This window comes from Myxocyprinus asiaticus, chromosome 21 (genome assembly GCF_019703515.2).
Source record: "Myxocyprinus asiaticus isolate MX2 ecotype Aquarium Trade chromosome 21, UBuf_Myxa_2, whole genome shotgun sequence".
Classification (NCBI taxonomy): Eukaryota; Metazoa; Chordata; class Actinopteri; order Cypriniformes; family Catostomidae; genus Myxocyprinus; species Myxocyprinus asiaticus.
In genome coordinates, this window is record NC_059364.1 from 12,818,113 (window position 1) to 12,840,628 (window position 22,516).

Below are 22,516 nucleotides of genomic sequence, written 5' to 3' on the forward strand. Positions count from 1 at the left end.
TCCAATTTATTCCCTGTTTTTTTTCCTTCACAGGTGGCAAGTGGAACCACAGCCCAGTGCTGGATTCCAGAGGGAAAGCTAGAGTGAGTAGACCCTTAAGGTGAAGGAGGGTGCATGGATCGCTCAAGGACAAAGACTTCTGCCTGCCTCTGGTTGGGCGTGGTCTCCGTGGCAACAACATTTCTCTGTGCAGAGGCGCGAGTCACACCAAGCCCACCCCTCCCTGACAACACCACATGCGTTGGGGAGGCAGGTCGGTGCCAACCTGGCATCATCTTACCTATCTGGTACCCCGAGGACCCCTCCCTGGGTGACAAGATCGCCAGGGTCATTGTGTATTTTGTGGCAATGATCTACATGTTCCTGGGTGTGTCGATTATTGCGGATCGCTTCATGGCTGCCATTGAGGTCATCACCTCCCAGGAAAAGGAAATCATTATTAAACGGCCAAACGGCGAGACGACAACCACAACGATCCGCGTGTGGAACGAAACCGTGTCCAACCTCACGCTCATGGCATTGGGCTCCTCTGCACCTGAAATACTCCTCTCCCTCATCGAGGTATGCGGACACGAGTTCCATGCCGGTGAGCTCGGCCCATCCACCATTGTAGGCAGTGCTGCCTTCAACATGTTTGTGATTATCGGCCTGTGTGTGTCGGTGATCCCGGAAGGGGAGGTACGAAAGGTGAAGCACCTCCGGGTGTTTTTTGTGACAGCGGCATGGAGCGTGTTTGCCTACATTTGGCTCTACATGATCCTGGCTGTGTTCTCACCCAATGTCGTGCAGGTGTGGGAAGGGCTTCTCACGTTGGCTTTCTTCCCCATCTGCGTTGTTCTGGCCTGGGTGGCCGACCGTCGGTTGCTTTTCTATAAGTTCATGCACAAGAAATATCGCACGGACAAGCACCGTGGCGTCATCATCGAGACTGAGGGTGACTGCTCTAAAGGCATAGAAATGGACGGAAAGATGATGAATTCTCATTTTGTAGATGGTGGAGCTGCAAGCAACTTGATGGGCCTGATTGAAGGCAAGGAGGTGGACGAGTCTCGCAGAGATATGATCCGGATCCTGAAAGACCTAAAGCAGAAACACCCAGAGAAGGAGCTGGACCAGCTGGTGGAGATGGCCAACTACTATGCACTGTCGCACCAACAGAAAAGCAGAGCGTTTTACCGTATCCAGGCCACAAGGATGATGACCGGAGCTGGGAACATCCTTAAAAAGCATGTGGCGGAACAGGCCAAACGTAGCGGTAGCGTTCAAGAAGTTCATGTAGAAGAACGAGAGGAATTTGTGTCCCGGATTGTGTTTGAACCCGCTGTTTATCAGTGTCTGGAGAACTGTGGGGCCGTTCTGTTGACGCTGGAGCGTAAGGGTGGCGACATCGGCAAGACAATTTATGTGGATTATAAAACGGAGGACGGATCAGCGAACGCCGGTGCAGACTATGAGTTTACGGAGGGCACTGTGGTGTTCAAACCTGGTGAGGTTGTCAAGGAGATCACTGTTGGCATCATCGATGACGACATTTTTGAGGAGGATGAGCATTTCTTTGTGCGACTCAGTAACGTGCGTGTTCTTGAGACAGAGGATGAGGTGCTTTCGCCCAGTAGCTTGCCGTACCCAAAAGCCTTGATAGGATTCCCTGCTGTTGCCACGGTTACCATCCTCGATGATGACCACGCAGGCATCTTCACTTTTGAAAGTGAGTCGATACACGTGAGTGAGAGTGTGGGGATCATGGAGGTGAAAGTGCTGCGGACGTCAGGAGCACGAGGGACCGTCATCATCCCGTTCCGCACAGTGGAGGGACTCGCTAAGGGCGGAGGAGAAGACTTTGAGGATGCATATGGAGAACTGGAGTTCAAAAACGACGAGACATGGTAAAGATGATTTGATTTAATTCATGTTCTTAACTTGGGGGGTAATGTATAAAATTGAAAATAATGTCACAGTGCAAAAAATCTTTATGCAAATTTGAATTTTCTTTCTTATTTCTTTCTTTTGATTTTGGGGTGAAATAAGAGTCAGATATGTTCTTGTAAGGGTTTGTGAGATTCACTCTGTGTGAACTTTATATTCATAGTCCCTTGAGTTGAGGTTTGAGATTTATTTATTAGATTCATAAATATTGAATTTTATCTGGAATGTGATGCTGTGCTGCAGTGACTGTAGTAAAAGGGCATATGTACAGGGAATAGCTGAAAGGTGTAAAGTGTTTTTATCTTGTTTGTATTCTGTCTGTTTTGTTTTTCTGAGGTTACAGACAGCAGTTAGGGTGACTGATCAGTGCTTGTATACATTTAGAGCAAAGATTTCAGCATGACAAAGGCCCCATTTACACCTGGCATTAAAATGCTTTTTCAGTGGTCAGATCGCTAACAGATAGATCTTGATCATGCCAGGTTTATGCACTAAAGACACATTGTGATCGGATCGTGATCAGATCAATGAAACCACATTTGGAGGTGGTCAGGGACGGATTCAGGGACAGATTCTCACCATATTCAAAGAGGGTATAAATGCAAATGCGTTTTATGTTTAATGAAAAAATTCCATTAACTACTCCATTGAAATACATTTGGAATATCTTGTCTCACCTCAAATCCCCACTTGCAGTCACCACATATAATATGTGAGAAGTGTTTTCCATTTTGCATTGGTAATTTTCATTGGATCTCTATCCGATCACAGTGGAGACGCATTTCACTGCAAGGTGTCAATGTAGTCCAGCTATGTTAATGCCAGGTGTAAGGGGGCCAAAGAAAATACTCATAAACACCAAGTAAGAGGATCCAGGCCTGCATAAGCACAGTTCTTGCATTGTGGTGTGTGTGGACTGTGAGTTTCAATGAAATGGGTATTAGCAGGGTCAGTGTGTGTAGACTAAAGTTTAACCTCAAAGGCATTTTACGCTGTTGTTTTGTTAGTGAAAAGTCAAATGACCTTGCGAATGACAGACTCCCAGTAACATGCAATTTAATCACTCTTACATACAAAGTCACTCCACTAAGGTTTGGGGAGGGGATGAAGTCTGAGGTTTCTCTCTGGAATGTTGGAGTTTAATTAATCTAGTTCATTCATTTGAGATTTGAGAAGAGAACCAGTAATACAGTAACACCCAGACCAGAGAGAGAGAAAGAGAGAGACATGTGGTGCTTAGGTCCAGATATGTTGCTGGATATTAATAGTGCAGTAAGAATATTTACACAGCATATTCCACATGACATTATAGAGGCCATATGGAAGAGTATATGTTGTACAAGTTATTTAGGATTTTAAAGTCAGAATCACATTCAACTGTATTAAAAAGTTGTTATAAAAGTATTACAATGTTTTTGAAATACAGTTTCACTAAAAACTGTATTTCAAAAATATTGTAATTGCATTGCATTGTGGTGTGGGGTGCATTGTGGTGTGATTATATATATATATACACACCACCGGTCAAAAGTTTTGAAACACTTGACTGAAATGTTTCTCATGATCTTAAAAATCTTTTGATCTGAAGGCGTATGCTTAAATGTTTGAAATTAGTTTTGTAGACAAAAATATAACTGTGCCAACATATTAATGCATTTCACAATAAGTGCCCAACATAGATGGGAACTCCTTCAATACTGTTTAAAAAACATCCCAGGGTGATACCTCAAGAAGTTGGTTGAGAAAATGTCAAGAGTACATGTCTGCAAATTCTAGGTAAAGGGTGACTACTTTGAAGATGCTAAAATATAACACAGTTTTGACTTATTTTGGATTTTGTTTAGTCACAACGTAATTCCCATAGTTCCATTTACGTTATTCCATAGTTTTGATGACTTTACTGTTATTCTAATAATAGTTAAAAAAATTATAATAAAGAATGAGTAAGTGTTTCAAAACTTTTGACCGGTAGTATATATATATATATATATATATATATATATATATATATATATATGTATAATTTTTTTATTAAATATGCCTATATCTTTTTTCACCTTCTTTTATTATTTGAATATTGTTATTATTAGTAGTAGTAGTAGTAGTAGTAGTAGTAGCAGTAGTATTTTAAAAAATCTATGTCAAATTTAATATCTTTGTGTGACTTGTAAAAAAAAAACAACAAAGCATCCAAAAACAACATGAGTGGTATCGTGATAATACATGGTATTAGGGTTGCAAATTTTAAGATATTTCCTTAATCGACAATTGTTAATGTTAATGAATGAAAATCGATTAATCATTAACAATAACAATAATAAACTGTAAGTGGTGACCAGCTTAAAAATCAAAAATACAATACACAAATTGTTCTTTAATAAAATCATTATTTATACAAAGTTTGATTTTTGACTCACCAATCGATCTAATGCAAACTTGAAAACGTCAAAATCGGAGAAAAATTCCTTACTGTAGATAGAAACGTGACAACATGAAACAGCCACCGAAGTATGTGCATGTAGCCTACTGTTTAAATAACATTTAAATAAATACACTTAAGAAATTTGAGTTTGATATTTTCCTCTTAAAGCTACACTATGTAACTTTTTTTTTGTTAAAAAAGAACAAAATGTTATTAATGAGAGAGTGCAACAAAAATCCATCTTCCAAACCATGTCTTTACTTTACTCAAATACACTTTGATAAACCTATAATAATGATTTATATTTTAGAGCTGTCGGGACGGATTTTGCAGGAAATTGCATATATACATCTTTCGCTCGTGCGTGTTCACGTCATATCCGTACACAGAGAAAATAAACTCCGGCTTCTGTAGCGTGTGTATGGTGTGGGAGTAGCGTGAAGCTGAACGTTTGTTGTCACAATGAATGAGAAAAATTGACCAATGGTCATTTAAAACGGCAAACCTTAGAGCAGAGTCTACAAACAAAAAGGGAAAGTGACAGATTCCGCAATAAAACCCAAATCAACATCGGCTTGGTTTTTCAGAGGTGGCGACAACTCAGAGATCTGAAAGGATTTAAAAGTGACCCAGAGATGGCTTTTTTCTTACTCAACAGGTAAGATATTTTATTGATATGGTTTATGTATAGTTGTGTAATCACACACACACACACACACACACACATCTTTGTGTGTGTGTGTGTGTGTGTGTTGTGAAATACAATAATTATACTGTAGTCGGTGCAGAACTTTTCACTTGCTTTTCACTTGCTAGTATTTTTCTTTATAACGGCAATACTTTATATACATAAATTCTTTTAATTCTAGCTTCTAGGCTTTTTTTGTCATGATGTACTTCAACAAACTATCACAGTTTATGCAGTGAACGTAATGTTAATCTATATAGAAATGCTCTGTGATTACATTACCCCCGCTGTGATGGATGCACTTTTGTGTTTTTTATTCTGTGTTGCTGACAGGATGTGACATGCAGCGCACAAGCAGCAGTGCAGCCTCTAGTGGCGGATGACTTTATAGACAGTATTTTCTCTATCTGCTGGCATGATTACTGAATGCATTTCGGTTAGTCAATCGAATTATTATCTTAATCAATCGAATAATTAACTTCAAATAATCGATCATCGATTATTCATTAACATCCCTACTTTGTATAATAAAAATGTTGCGTGTATGGTACCGTAAAATGTAATAAAAGGAATATTCCGGGTTCAAAACAAGTTAAGCTCAGTTGACAGCATTTGTGGCATAATGTTGATTACCACAAAAAAAAAATTATTTCGACTCATCCCTCCTTTAAAAAAATAAATAAAATTGAAGTTACAGTGAGGCACTTACAGTGGAAGTGAATGGGACCAATTTTTGGAGGGTTGTAAGGCAGAAATGTGAAGCTTATAATTTTATAAAAGCATTTACATTCATTCTTCTGTTAAAACTTGTGTATTATTTCAGCTGTAAAGTTTTTTAAATTGACATTTTTTACAGTCATTTTGGGTTTTTGGGGGTTTGTTGACATTGCATCATGGCAACGAATTTGTAAAATGTGTTATAACTTTACACAGAAAAGGTTGGTAAGCGATTTTATCAAACTGAAATCATAATAACACGCATATTGTTTTTGTCTAGTGGTTATACTTTTGAAATAGTGAGTATTTTAACGTTAACAGATTGGCCCCATTCACTTCCATTGTAAGTGCCTCACTGGAACCCAGATTTTTGCTTTTTATAAAGAAAAGGAGGGGCAGGTCAAAATTATTTTTTGTGGTAATCAATATTATGCCACAAATGCTGTCGACTGAGCTTAACTTGTATTGAACCCAGGATATTGCTTTAAGCTACCGTGACAGCCCTAGTACATGAATAGACAACTTCATTCCTCATTTACGGCTGAGCAAATGGCCTGCTCCTAGAGAGAAAGTTGAGTCAAGACATCTGTATCTCTCATAACTAAACAGCTGCCGTCACCACCAGCTGGTTTTAAATCACAGCCAGCCTGACCAATGCACTAACTAACCAGATTATATGGAGCTCTCCTGACTTCTGTTGTGCTTTAATAAAGGTCAGCAGACTGCAGATATATATGAAATCTCTCTCTCTCTCTCTCTCTCTCTCTCTCTCTCTGTCTCCCTCTCATAAACACACACACACACACACATGGTCGAAGGGAGTTTCGTCCTATTTTCTCCTCTGGGTCAGCAGCAGATTCAGGAGTGTTATGTCACTGTGACCCCTCTTTAACCCTCTGGAGAAATAAATTGAGAAAGAAAGGTAGAAGACATCTAGAGAGTGAATTCTGTTTATTAGGGGACACTTAAGCCTGGTTTATACTTTGGAAGAAGCCAAACTTTTTTCTTCTGGACGAACTAAAGCACCTTAGGCGAACGAAGCCACCGTTTATACTATGCTCAACGTCGTTATAAAATTAGTTAGTTTAGGGTGATGTCACGGTATTCCAGTAAAGCCAATAATGCAGGTTTTTCTCTCCGTGGACTGCCGCCTTTTACAAGGACATTTTTTTAGGTTACAAACTGATAATTACAAGGGTATTATGCTATAAATGTGGTTTATGATGACATTTCTAGTGTCCTCATAATTCAAATCGCTTAAAAAAACATACTAAACAATGTTTTTTTTTTTAATGTAAAACATTTTTTGTGAGGGTTAGGTTTAGGGGATAGAATCTATAGTTCATACAGTATAAAAATAATTATGTCTATGAAGAGTCCTCATAAGGATAGCTGCACCAACATGTGTGTGTGTGTGTGTGTGTGTGTGTGTGTGTGTGTGTGTGTGTGCGTGTGCGTGTGTATGCAGGTTGGGGATCTCCTCCCAGGCTGGTGCTTGTTATATTCCCATGATGCTGCAGCACGATGCACCAGGAATCATCTCTGTCTCTCTCTCTCTCTCTCTCTCTCTCTCTCTCTCTCTCTCTCTCTCTCTCTTTCTCTTGTATTTAAATTTCAGAACTCCATGACTTTCTTTCTGGCCCAGTTAATAAGATGCTATCAGTTTTAATTTATTGTATAGCTTTTGTTGTTTGTTAATTATGCTGTTTGTGAGTGAGAAGCTTTGCTTCAGTTATTCTAGTTTATTAATATGGTAGGGGTACTGTAGTTTATTAGTGAGTTTGTGTTATTTGAGCCACTGTAATCTAAAAGTAGCTGAAATGTGTGTTACAGTAGTTTATGACTGAGTTAATAGTTGTAATATTAGTCACAGTTGTCTGTGAGTTAGTGGCTGTAATTTGTCCGCATTAGTCATTTTACTTTGACAGTTCTGGGTTAAAAAAATGCTGCTACCGGAAATGCTTCAGGACCAGATATGCGCAGAAGCTAGGGTTGCCACTTTTGAAGTTGTAAAATACGGGACACTCTATCTAGAGTTGTTGATGTTTTCAGACAAATTCTTAACACACCCTCCACAGTTTCAACACTTTTTAGCTCAATGTGTGGACTTTTCAGATGGTCCCTTACCCACGGTAGGCACAATTTACAATGAATATCAAAGAAATTAATGATCTTGAAGGATTTTGTGGCGATGCCATCATTTCATCTTTAAATACGGGACAATCTACTACCCTCTGCTACCCTATCCTAATTATCCTTATCCCAGCTTATTATGCAGAGTCAACTATAATAAATGTACAGGTTTATTTAACCTAAAAGTGTAATTCTGTTGATCTAAAAAAAATTCCTCTGTTTGAATGGCCGTCTAGTTTGACACAGCAGCACTGGCTCGACAAATGGTAAGAGTTTAGGGGGGGACTGTTTGTTTGTACAACCAATGGAAGATTGGGGAAGTTTTCTTGAATTTGTTGGACAACAGTGATTATTTTTCCAATTCTCATTGATGATAGTAGTGGTGCAGAAATTACACACTTCAGCTTTAAGTCAGCAGTTTGTAAAATGATGACAGGAAAGAAACCGTAGAAAGAGAATCTACCAAATTTGCCCCCTCATCTGATTCTTCTCTGCCTTGTTTTCCTTTCTCTCACCTCCCTTTTGCAATTACAGCAGAGCTCTACAGTTTAATGAATCATTTAGATACCTAAATATAGTAATTCATTATGATAAATTAGTTGCCGCTTTCAGAGGATATGTTTTAATGCGTTTTGATTTCAGCATAGAACACAAACTTGTTTAGGCAAACACATCAAGAGCAGTTAAGTCATTATAAAATCGAATAAGCATTGAGTCATTCCACAAGCTTCACAAAATATTCTTAAGACATTTCTTCTTAGCTATCATTTTCTTCTTAATTTATAACTTAAGAAAAAAAGTTGACAATTTTGTATTCCCAAAAAACAAAAAACAAATAAACCACGCTGTGTAACGGTTACACAGGTAAAACATTGTGTTTAGGCCATTGAGCTCTTTTTTAGCTTTAGAGGGAGAGTACTGGTGTCTGTGTCAATTTGAGTTCACTTCACTCTTGATTACTACATTCACTGATCACATCAGCTCAAACATCTTAGCAACTCCTGTGAAGGGAAAAATCCCTCATGACAGAGAGTGATAGAGGAGGAGCAGATGAGGAGAGATGCTTAAATAATGGATTGAGCAGCAACGAGAATGAATACATGTTCCAAATCATAAATACATTTGGATGATTTAAGATGTTGTTTTGCCTTTGTCTCTGTTTGAGATATTTTTGACTGTAAAAGTATTTATTTTATGAATTTTACATTTCATTAACTCTTATTCATTGGATTCATGGATTTCAAAAGTCAGTGGTCTGAGTTTCAGGGAAACCATGTAATCCTCCTCCAGTGCCGTTTACAGCTGGTGTTAGATTAAACCTGGGTCGCAATCAGAAGATTGTGGCACACATTCATCAGTGAGTTTCATTGACTTTCTGACCACTGAGCCGTTATAATTAACATACACAGAGAAAGAGAAGGTGCAGCACTGTGGAATTCCTTTTGTACTCTCAAGACAGTTCGACTGAATGCTGGCAGCTACATTACAGACAGAGATCGATCAATGAAATAATTACAGCACCATCCGACCGTGGAACACAATCCCATCTGTGAGTCCCTCTACTGCCATTTTCCGCAGAGGAATTGCTGATTAAGGACATGCTTGATACAACAGGCTACAGCTATGAAACATTGTGTGGATCACACCAATGGTGCACTGGAATGATTCTCTGGGCTCCAATGATCCAATCTCAGCAGTATAAGGCCAAGTTCTCCTGTAACACTTGTATTTACAAAGCTAGACATGTGTCAAGGATCACCCACTCCATCCCATAAGAAGTTTTAACTTTTAGGTTAATCAAAGGGTAGTGCAGCCCCTCACTGTTGAGTACATAAGTGGGCCCTAGCGCTGAACGATTTGGACAAAAACTCAAATTGCAGTTATTTTTAAAAATATTGCAATTGTGATTTGAACTGTGATTTTTTAAACTAGTAAGTGTTTCCTTTTGACCAAAAGGAAGTAATGGGCAAACATGCACTACTGCCAATAGAAATACTGTTCAAAATAGCGTGTTCACAATTGAATCCTCTTAAAAAGATCTGCGCATGCAGACTATTTATTTATTTAATTAATTAAATTGCAGCCTTTGCAGTTTGATAATCGGTTTACATTGTGATTTTATTTTGATTAATCGATCAGCCCTACTGGACGAGTTTCTTTACTTTCAGCCTCATACGTCTATTAACTGATGCATATTGCTCCCAAAGTGGGAAAGGACACTTATCAATATAACAAGCTCAAATTTGATTGCCTGGCACACAGTTTTTTTTTTCTTCTCTATAGTCCACCTAGAAAGGGGGAAAAAAATCACATTTACAAGATACAGGGTTGACACACTGAACACTTTTGAGGAATAACTAATCACTTTTAATGTTTTTTTTTATTTTATTTTATTTTTTTGAGGCACAAGTAGCAAGTAAACTAGATATTCACAGGCACAACTGTATATTCCACTTTGTTATGTCTGTAAAAATGTCTGTACCTACTTTTGTAAAGACAAACAAGTTTAATTACATATTTTCCTCTTATTTTTCTGGGGTTTTTGTCTGTACAGCTCTTTGTGGAGAGTAGTGTTAGGAATCGAGATTCAGCTCTTATTCAGAACCGGAATATCAGAAACATTTGTTAACGTTTCTTAAACGTACATTCTTCCACCGATGCGGACCTAACACTGTCCTAAAATACTTCGGCAGTGTCTCCTGCGCTACCATATAGTGACACTAAAAAAAACTAAAGCAGGCAGGTTCCCAAACAAATTACTCTTACGAGTCAGTTCTTTTGAATCTACACCGCAAAACATAAAGCGCTTTCTAGCGAACAAATGACTTTTATCAGCCGGTTCTTTTAAGTGAATCAAAAACATACTGACTCAAAATGAACTGAGAATTGTTACTTCAATTACTTAATAGTAATTTCAGAGTAATTACTGTACTGTATGGTTGTTGATATGACAGTGTGTAGTTCAAGATACATATTATACATTTTGTTGAAATTAGAGGTATTTTATAAAAGAGTGAATTAATAAAATATTTGACTTAAAAAGTCTGCATAAACACCATTTTCGAGAATCTGTTCTTTTCAAATCTGAAAGCATCTCATCATTTGGTAACAGATTACTGAGGGCAGTAAAAAATTAATGGAACTGTTAAGGAACTGGAATTGTTAAGAGAAATCGGAACCGAAATCACATAAATTCCTTATGATTCTCATCCCTAGTGGAGACAGTTGTTATTTAAATAAATGTTTTCACGCAGGTTTATCAATGTGCTATCATCTTTTTTAGATAAATTTGCTCCTTAATCTGTGGTTGATCACTTTACATGTCAGTCAGATGCTCTCCCCCATCTAAGGAGATACTTGGCCAGAAAAAGCCCCTTCCAAAAAAATCTAAACTTATCTAACTGTCGTCGAGCGAACATCAAATGTACACTCGAAATTAGAGTGTATTGTGGGTAAGAATGAGTGAACAAAAGTAGGGAACGAGTGGCTCACTCAGAATTCAGACACTCCTACAAAATCGCGGACACCCGAAATAGTGACAAATTCATCCAGATCTGACAAGAGCCCTTAAAGGGATAGTTCACCCAAAAATGCAAATTCTCTCATTATTTACTTACCCTCTTGCCATCCCAGATGTGTATGACTTTCTTTCATCTGCTGAACTCAAATGAAGATTTTTTTCTCAGCTCTTTTGGTCCATACAATGCGGGTGCCAAAATTTTAAAGCTAAACAAAATCACATAAGGCAGCATAAAAGTAATCCATAAGCCTCCAGTGGTTAAATCAATATCGTCAGAAGTGATGTGATAGGTGTGGATGAGAAACAGAGAAACAGATCACTTTCACATTCTTCTTCTTGTGTTTTTGGTGATTCACATTCTTCTCTGCATATCGCCCCCTGCTGGGCAGGGAGAAGAATTTCTAGCAAAAAATGACAAATATTAATCTGTTTCTCACCCACACCTATCATGTCACTTCTGAAGATATTGATTTAACTACTGGAGTAATATGGATTACTTTTACGATTCCTTTATGTGCTTTTTGGAGCATCAACATTTTGGCACTCATTCACTTGCATTGTATGGACCTACAGAGCTGAAATATTCTTCTAAAAATCATAATTTGTGTTCTACAGAAGAAAGGAAGTCATATATATCTGGGATGGCATGAGGGTGAGTAAATGATGAGATAATTTTTATTTTTGGGTGAACCATCCCTTTAAAGTGATAGCTTAGCCATAATTTTATATTCTGTCATGTTGAATACCCAACCTTCATGTTGTTCCAAACCCGTGTTACCTTCTGTATTCTGTGGAACACAAAAGATGTTAGACAGAATGTTAGAGACTGACAGTCTCAGTCACCATTCACTTTCAAAATATGGAGAAAAAAACAACTGAAAGTATGAAATATTTTACAAATAAATATTTTTCATTTAGACTGAAACATTCTGTCTAAAATCTCCTTATTGTGTTGCATGGAAGAAAGAAAGTCAGATGGGTTTGGAACAACATGATGGTGAATTATAATTAATAATTATTATAATTCTGTAATAATAATAATTCTGTTCAATGTGTATTATGTAATGGAATATAGGGGAGTTAACGTCTATTATGTCATTTGTGAAAGTAATGAGTTACTCACTAATTGAGTACTCTTTTAATTGGATACTTTCTTACTCTTACTCAAGTAATTATCTATGTTAGTACTTTTACTTCAATTTTTTTTTTTTACTTTTCCTTGAGTACAGTTTTTGGCTACTCTACCCACCTCTGGGTACGAGGTTCTTGTCTATTTTAATAGCCGCCAGTGGGCTGTTGCCTGAGGTTAGCTCTAGGAAACAATGCAAACAAGAGTAAATTATCTTGTATATACACTCACACACACAATCCTTTCGGCCACTTCGGAATAGTGTGTGTGTTAGAGGAAGAGAGACACAAAACACACAGAATAGTGTAAGTATCTAGGAAGGCTGGAGTGTGTTTGTGTAGCCAGAGCTTTGCTCCTTTTCAGCTGAAGGAAGCTGTGTCTCCTTGGCAACCATAGTGAACACGAGCTTGCAGGCATATGTGTGTGTTTGTGTGTGTGTGTGTGTATGTGTGTGTGTGTGTGTGTGTGTGTTGAGTCAAATTATTTTATGAACGTGTATCTCTGGTTGTGTGTGTATTTGCCTATCAGTGCAGACATGCATGCAGTCACACAAACACACACTCATACACACATGCACACACTTTTTACTGCAGGGTTTATTTTTAGCACGTGTCTCTTATATAATCAGGGTGACACTGGGGAGAACACACACTCACTCTCGCTCATTCTCTCTCTCTCTCTCTCTCTCTCTCTCTCTCTCTCTCTCTCTCTCCCTCCCTCTTTCCCTCTCTCCTTCATTTCCTCCTCACTCTTGATTTGTGTGTGTGTGTGTGAGTGTTGTATGCAGATGAGACAGAGGTTTTTTTAGTTGTATATTTCTGTGCAGTAATGATGCTCTTGAGTGTCTCTAGTGTCGCCTGCAGCTCTGAATTACTGATTATAGACAAAAGATGCTGCGCAAATACAACCACTGCACACAGAACAACTCACAAACACACAACAGTATGAGTGGTATGGAGTGTGAATGTATGTAAGTGTATATTTGTTTAAATGAAATTGGTGTCCATCATCAGCCCAGCACCTGATGAGAATACACTTCATAGTATTATGACCTTCTTTGTGCATTCAAAAACACACACTCTTCAGCCACATGACTGTGAATTGATGTGAATGAATGTTCGGAAGAGCATATTATTTTTTGTGTAGTTTCCAGATTCTCAAATTACCTTGTTTATTTTACAAAATGTACTGTATACAACTACAGCACAATAAGAATAAGAATACTGTATTCAACAGTGCTGTACTGTTTGAAACATGTATTGTCGCATACTGCATACTGTTTCACATATTATTATTTCACATATTATTATATATATATATATATATATATATATATATATATATATATATATATGTATAAATAAAATAGTAGTCATTATACAGTGTACGTATATACCTGGGGTCTTCAACCTTTTCAGGCCATGGACACCTTTGTGGATAGAGAGATGGAGCAGGGACGCCCTGTTACATAGTGTATGAAATGTGTTAAATTTAAAGCCTGGCCTATAATAAATAGGAAGCGGCTATTTGCAAGTAGCAACAAAAAGCATCTTATTTGCAATAACTACAAATAGTGCTAGATGCTATTTGCACCCCAAATTAAATACTAACATCCAGTATAGGGGCATCACTGCAGCATGTTTATTGTGTTTATTAATAGTCCCACAGACACCCTACACCAACCCCTAAACATAACCCTAACCTTCCCTTCAAAAATTAACCATGGTTTTACTACAGTAACCATAGTTTTACCATGGTATGTTGTAGAAAAATAATAAATTAAATTAAATTCACCAAAAAAATTAAACATGGTTACTATATTAACACCATATTAGACTACTGTAGTCACACCATGGTGAATTGCATTAAAACTATGGCTTCTGACAAAAAACATGGTTACTACAAAATTAACATGTAAAAACATGGTAAATTTTACTCAGATCAAACCTTTCTCTCAACTCACCGACTTCACCGTGGCCAAATCACTGCGAGGAAACCAATCTTTATATTTATTTTTATTCATTATTATATGTAGTATTAAAGGAAATTAAGAGTGGAGACAGGAAACAGGATGGGAAAAAGTGGGACAAAAGGCATTGTCCGCATGAAAAAAGCACATCCACAAGGACATTACACCCCACACCACTGCAGCGACACTAGTGGGTGCAGTTTGTCTTCATTTTCTGTTTTTCCACCAGACCGTTGGAGTGCAAATAGCGGTGCTGTGTGGCAGGTGCTATTTACTCCTAGTGCAAATAGTCACTAGGTGTAAATACTCTTGAGACATGCATATGTTATGACACTAACATTGCAAAGTCATTAAAGTAATAATTATTAATGTACAGAATCTTGTACATAGGCATAAGGGATTAAGTAATTATTCAGTTAAACAGTCATAATAATAAGGTTATGATTAGGGATGGGGGCGGGGTTAGGGCATCTGCTACCTGCCAGGAATAAACCCAGGCACCTTTGTAAAATGGGCTTCTTACAGTAGAGTCACAGATTCCCTTTCAAACAGTTTTCTCGGCATGTGTGTTTCTATGTGGGAAGAACCTGTTGAATGGTGTGAATACTGTATGTGCAGTGGGGATTGTCTTGAATTTTGATTTTGAAAAGCAAAGGGAGTTGAGACTGATGGATCTCTAAAAGGCCACCAAACGCAATTGCAAAAATAAACTTTGTTTTCAAAACAGCTTTCTGAATACGCCCCCCGTGTACCGTTGGTCAAACAAAGAGATAGTACCACCCCCAACTCACGCCATTGGTTGAGTAACATTGTTGGGGCGGGTCTAAGCAGGTCGCTCAAAACAATCAGAGCAATTTTCATAGTGCAACAGAAAAACAGTGTTTACCGTTCACGAGAAAATTTACCTATGAATGGCTTAATAATAATTGTTTGCATATTAAGCTGGGATAGTAGAAAGTATTTTAACACAGAAAAAGTTACATACTTCAGCTTTAAATATAAGGTACAGACAACCTGATAACTGGCAAGTTAGCAAGTAATGCACTTGCAGTTGGGCAGCTTACACCTCTAAGGCCAGAAATGTATGCCGCACAAGTAGACAAACATAGAGGCAAATGCTTGGCCAACGCGTTGCAAACACTTGTGGCAGCATGGTAACAAACCTCAGTACTCAAGGTCGTCAATAAAATTACCTTTTTGTGCCATTAAACCAAGAATAAAAGTTATTCTTCAGGGAGATAGCTATAAACATGTTGACAGTTGAGGAATGTGTGCTATTGTATTTACTATACGGTTGCTTTGCTATGATAGTAGTTTGTTTGAAAAAGAAAACTGACAGAAGAAGAATCAGTCATTGAAGCAGCATTCCTTTTTTTCAGTGTCGTCCTACTGAGAACCACAAAAGAGATGGTAGGTAGAAGGATATTGAGGGTACTTAATTTTAAGTCAGTGAGCCTGACAGCTGAAACCTGTACAGATGTTTTTTAGTAAATTATGAGGACAAACCTTGTGCAATTAGGACTGTGCCGGGTAAATCGGGACATGTGGTCACAGACGTTCAGACACATTTCTGAATGCAATTGCACATAAAATCAGGCATGCATACCTAGTGTCTGCACTCACTTACTTGCATAGATTATGTTTTTAAGATAACATTTAACTCCGAGATTGGGAAAAGAATAGAGGAATGTTTTCTTTTCTGATGTGAGCACAGGTGCAACGTTTAGATCTGTTTGTGTTAAACTCTGACAGTCTGCCGAGTCACTAGAGCTCAGAGCAGGTTAGAATAAAGCCAGGAGCTGAAGAGAGAGGAGATGCCACTGTTTTTTCACTCTACATGAATATATCATTTTTATCTTTAACTCCAGGCACACACACACGTGACATGGCATTTTGCACCTCAGTGAACAGTGTGGCTCAGGCAAGGGCTCTGAGATTGAGATCACAGACAAAACATGCAGACCTGTCACTGTTTTTTTTTTTGTGTGTGTGTGTTCTTTTTCTCCATCACATCTGTGTGTGTGTGTGTGTGTGTGTGTGTAGAAGTTTGGCTATACTAAGTTATGAGGGCAAATGTTTTTTGGAAAAATGTCCTAACAAATATAATAAAACATGACAAAAGCCAAGAGACAGGGTTTTTCAGGCACTGAAATGTTTTCGCAAATTCAGTGACATTCATCTTGCATTCTAAATATGCTTCTGTGTTTCACGTGATTGTTGCATGCTGTATCTGGAGCATGCAAGTGTGCGCGAGTCCAGCAGGATCAGTTGCGCTACTCAGTCTGGTTTCTCTCTATTGCAGCACAAACCACAAAACGTACGTGACCCGTTTGAATTCTACTTAATTTCTTCTTAGTTTTTTTTTTACCTTAAAGCACTATGTAGGAAGTCAAACATCTCAGACGTCTAGACAGCCACCACTAACGAGGAAAACAGCTAAAACAATGTGTCACGTACCAACAATTACTGTATGTGTCATAGGGTTTTTTAAACTACACATCATCAACCTAAATAAAATGTAAATGATGTTAGATATTAGGAAACAAACCAGCCAAATTGAGTTTTTACTTTGACTATGTTCCAAATAAAATTAAGAGGAAGTAATTTTGATTTATAAAGTATTTAATTTACTGAATAGATAGTTGAATAGTTGTATGGCACCTTGGGCGAAACCCGCTTCAACACGCCCCCAAAGTCGTTGACCTTGTTGGGGGGGTATGTGGTCTGTGTGGGTGCATCGTACCCCCCACAAGATGCCACCCTGTTGAACTGACAATCAATACATTGTTGTAAAAATACATGGTTACTGTACTTACAGTATTACCTTATTTTTATTATCAGAAAAATTATCCCAAACTAGCTAGTCCCTACTGAGTGAGCTTAATTTAGGCTTATTTTAAGCTACATTTACAAACCTGTTACTTGCAACCCTGTTACCTATTCTGGCATTTATTTATTTACTGTTATGCATTTGTCTATTTAATACAGATGTTTATTTGAAGGTTTAAAACAGCATTTAGACATGTCCCAAATTTTGGTGTCAGGGTTGCAAAAAATGGAAAAATAAATGGAAAATAAAACAGCCCATATAATATTTACATCAACATTTTCTGAAGGTTATGTGCCTCCTTTAACTTGAGTGTGTAATCCTTGACCATTTGAAAAGAAAAAAATAAATACTTAATTTTATAAGAGTTTCAGGCCATATTTTGTACCCTATTTGTGGAAAGTGCCTTGTATCTCTGCTGTGTGAGAGGGAACGAGTGAGTAAGAGTACGTTTGGGTATAATGTGTCTGCTAATGGAGGAGAAGCAGGGCAGAGCAGGAGGAAATGAGAACATGAGTATGTTACACTGAAAGACATATCAGAGAGAGTTGAGGAGGTGTGGGTCTGTGAACAGCTGTACTGTGAGTAACTGATTTGAATGAAGGGAGGGGGATGTTAACAGGTCAAACACACACACAGATAGTCTCATTGAAACATAGCTGAAACAGGTGTTACTCAGTCACAGAGAAACCAGGTCAACGTCAATCACATGCTATGTTATAAACACACACACACATGCTGAGAATTTAACATGAAAAGAGTGACAGAGCCTGTGTGAGAGAGAAATGGGTGTTATAGATAAAAGATGTTAAGAAACAGGACCCAGACTTTATATTGAAAGTCAAGTGTAACAGCAAAATACCAAAATTTTATATAAAAGTAACAAAATGTCTTTTAAAATCAAACCTTGAAATGTATTAATATTATCATGAACTGCATACAGACAGTTGGTCCAACAACAAGAAATATAAAATTCTTAACACGACAATTTCAAAATGCATAAATAACATCAGAACATCTAATATAAACAAACACTAGGCCAAATACTGTTTTAGTGTTAGCCATATTACTAAGTGACAGATGAATTTGTGACAAAAGTACGTTAGAGTTTGATTGAACACATGGCCATTGAAAGCAACAACAAAAAAAAGATATGGGAAGCATTTTCTCTTCTCCTTTAAAATGTTATAAGCCTATGTATTTTACCAACCAAACAATGCACTTTTGCATTGTGTGGTTGATTGCATTTCATTATTAGCATTTAGCATTTTCTCCCTCTGCTGTCCGCAATCAGAACAGATCCCTTTTTGGGTTGCGACCCACCAATTTAGAACCACTACTGTAGATGAATAGTCATGTAGGGCGATGAGCGATTTCGGACACACACACACGTACACATCCATAGTTCTGATTTACCAGAAACCCATTTAATACTGTTTTATCTTGCAGATAACTCTTCTGAGAACCCATATGATTGATGGTACATGACAACTGGGGGAATGAATTCCTCGAAGATGATATAGTGTGTTTGCATGACCTGTTTGACCTCTGACCTCAGGACTGTTTGTTGACCCCTCGCTTCTCTCTCTTTCTCTCTTTCTTGTCCAGTAAAATTATACAAGTTAAGATAATTGACGATGAGGAGTATGAAAAAAACAAAAACTTCTACCTGGAGCTGGCGGAACCACGCATGGTGGATATGAGTCTTCAGAAAGGTGCAATACACACACTATAGTCACACACAGAGCACATCCTGATGTCTTTATCTGCTGTTTATTCATTCTTCATTCATTCATTCATTTATTCATTTCCAGTCATTCAGTGGCTCCCTGTGAGGTTTGAGAGCATATGATCATCACTTTGAGATTTTATGTTATTTTTCTGTCTTCAGGTTTTTTAAAGACAGTTTAAAATGTTTCTTGGGTTCCAGAGTATGTGATATGAGATCATACAGTATATAATCTTACATTATATATAATACATTATATAATACAGATAATACATACTATATAGTGCTTTCACACAAAAATAGACACAAATTAATAAACACTTCACCTACTTCTGCTGGATTTTGACTACATTTATACAAGGGTATTTTATTGGCCATGTTCATGGGTACAACCAGTAGAGAGCAACCTAAAGAACCCCACAGACTCAAACAGAGACCGAATAAGAAAGAGGAAATGGACCACTCAGAAAAAATGAATGGGAGAAATTGCAATAAATATGGCGGTGAGGAAGTCCTGCCTTTTAGTTTAAAGAGCCAATCACCTCTGGGGGTCTGGGTAGCTCAGTGGTAAAATACACTGGCTACCACCCCTGGAGTTCAGTAGTTCGAATCCCAGGGCATGCTGAGTGACTCCAGCCAGGCTTCCTAAGCAACCAAATTGGCCCAGTTGCTAGGGAGGGTAGAGTCACATGGGGTAACCTCCTCGTGGTCACTGTAATGTGGTTCGTTCTCAGTGGGGCACGTGGTGAGTTGAGCGTGGATGCCACGGTGGATGGCATGAAGCCTCCACACGCGCTATGTCTCCGTGGCAACTCACTCAACAAGCCACATGATAAGATGCGTGGGTTGGTGGTCTCAGACGCAGAGGTAACTGGGTTTCGTCACGACCACGAGGACTTAAAAGCACATTGGGAATTGGGCATTCCAAATTAGAAAAAAAAAAAAAAAAAAGCCAATCACCTTATTGGTAAAGGTCTTGTCTTTGACCCCCAAAAATAAATTTTTTGGTCTGATTTGAGCATAAGAAGCTAAATTTATGATACATTTTTTTGTCAGATTTTGGTGATTTAAAAGAATGTTCCGGATTCAATACAAGTTAAGCTCAATTGACAGCGTTTGTGGCATAATGTTGATTACCACAAAAAATAAATTCAACTCGTCCCTCCTTTTCTTAAATTTTTTTTTAAAAAAGCTTAAAAATCGATGTTACAGTGAGGCACTTACAATGGAAGTGAATGGGGCCAATTTTTGGAGGGTTTAAATGCAGAAATGTGAAGCTTATAATTGTATTAAAGCACTTGCATTAATTCTTCTGTTAAAACTCATATGTTATTTGAGCTGTAAAGTTGTTTTTACAGTCATTTTAGGGTTTTAAGGTTTGTTGACATCACATCGACATGGCAACAAAGTTGTAAAATTGGCTGTAACTTTACACAGAATAGGTTAGTAAGTGATTTTATCACACTAAAATCATGTTAACACACAAATGTTTACATTTTGTGACTATACTTTAAAAACAGTGAGTATTTTAACGTTTACGGATTGTCCCCATTCACTTCCATTATACGTGCCTCACTGGAACACAGATTTTTGCTTTTTCATAGAAAAGGAGGGGTAAGTCAAAATAATTTTTTGTGGTTATCAAAATTATGTCTCAAATGCTGTTGATTGAGCTTAACTTGTATTGAACCCAGAAAATTCCTTTAAATGTATGTTATTAAAATGCAAGCTTAGTCTACAGTTTTGGAGATTTTGGTCAGTCCCCATTCATTTAGATAGGAGATGTACTTGCATGCCTATTACCAAGATAGAAAATAGCTGCCCGGGGGTGGTTCCTAGATAATAATAATAAGTTGAATTTATATAGCGCCTTTCCAGAGCTCGAAGATGGCCTCTGAGTGGACTGACTTGGCTTAAAGTGTACTTTGACTCAAAGCACGTCCAATCCACAAAGACCGATAGGGCACAGATTTAAAACTGACTCATCTCCAACTCACACAAGAAATGCTGCTGTAACGTTTTTGTAATGCTTTAAAAATGGCAACATTCCAGTCTTTGTCTTCCAGTTTTTACACACGCTTTCCTAAATTACTATTTGAAAAACTATGTGAAGGATTAGTTAGCACACTGTCGCTTTTTTATGGCTCCTTTGGAATTCCAATTAACATTGACCATAAGCATCAACACAGAATCTCAAAGAGTGTGAGAAAAGAATTCAAACACACACACACACACACACACAACACAATCACTAGCAACCTCAAGTGGTCAAGTTTGTCTCTCAATATCACTCAGAAATCAGGCCAGCATGGTCAATTCTACCAGCACCCACACTGCTGTGCTGCATACAGTGTGTGTCTGTGTGTTTGAATGTATGCATGTGTCCTTGTCCCAGTATTGTACCCTTCAGAAAGAATGAAAGATGAAGAACAGCTGGCCCTCTCTGTTTGAGCTCTCCTCTCGCCAACAACCTATTTATTAACTTACCTAAGCCACAAAACAACATGTTAGCTTGTCCCTTCACATGTGCACTTGTGAACAAGCAGTTTATTAATTATTAGTTTGTTTTTTCTTTAGTTTTATGCCAACAAAGGTTAAGAAAGAATTCTGATATTCAGAGAAGTATTTAATACACACATTGAAGTTCCTCAAAGTCAAATATAATACACATTAATGACAAAAAAATTATTTTACAAACAGTAAATCACAATAATAATTGTGATCGACCGATAAGGTTTTTTTTTTTTTTTTTTTTAGGCCAATGCCAATATCTAGAGAGCAGGATGGCCAATAAAATATTATTTTATGTATTATAATGTATTAACCCATCAAACTGATCAGCCATGTGTCTTAGATAATTGGAAAGCTCTCTAAGAGTAGAATACAACCATCCTATTTGTTTTACACAGACAAAAATAAAGCAAGTAATAGCTAAGTATATGTCTTTGACATATTCAGTATTTTACATGTAAACAGGCGTTTGCTTATATGCCGTATTTTTGCTTATAACTTCACTAAAAATAAACGGAACATAAAATATCACATACCATTACTTAGAGGAGCTGATTATATTTAAAACAAGCTTGCACACAATGTAATCAGATGCAAAGATCATTAGATAATCCACACGAAGCACAATGTGCACACAGCACATAATGGGCTATCTGGCTAAAAACATGTTAGCTTTCCTGGATCAGATGACTTTATTGGTAATGATGTAGTACGTTTTCCCACATCATGGAACACTAAACCAATCGTATTAGGATTCAGATTGCTGCAACCAGAGGTGGACATCATCAAAATATGGGCAGAGAGGATCGTTCACTGTAATTATATATGGCCACCAGGAGATGGCGCCAAGTATATGACAGACTCAATGATTGCTCAAATGACACAGAATGGAACTGAATGAGATCTTGTTACTCATGCCTGCATGCTTTGGAGAGAGAGCATACC

At 37.7% G+C, this 22,516-nt stretch overlaps 1 protein-coding gene across 4 annotated transcripts in view; it reads left to right on the forward strand.

Annotated features, from left to right (window-relative positions):
• Nucleotides 1-22,516, forward strand: part of LOC127411637 (sodium/calcium exchanger 3-like) — a 52,193-nt gene that overhangs the window by 15,005 nt on the left and 14,672 nt on the right. For 3 of the 4 annotated variants that reach the window (XM_051647337.1, XM_051647339.1, XM_051647338.1), the window contains 2 exons: nucleotides 34-1,886; nucleotides 18,940-19,046. In XM_051647337.1, the coding sequence (XP_051503297.1) occupies nucleotides 115-1,886; nucleotides 18,940-19,046 (1,879 nt within the window). In that variant the 5' untranslated portion in view covers nucleotides 34-114. Of the gene's footprint in view, nucleotides 1-33; nucleotides 1,887-18,801; nucleotides 18,812-18,939; nucleotides 19,047-22,516 lie in introns of those variants that run through there. The other variant, XM_051647340.1, reaches the window with a different exon arrangement.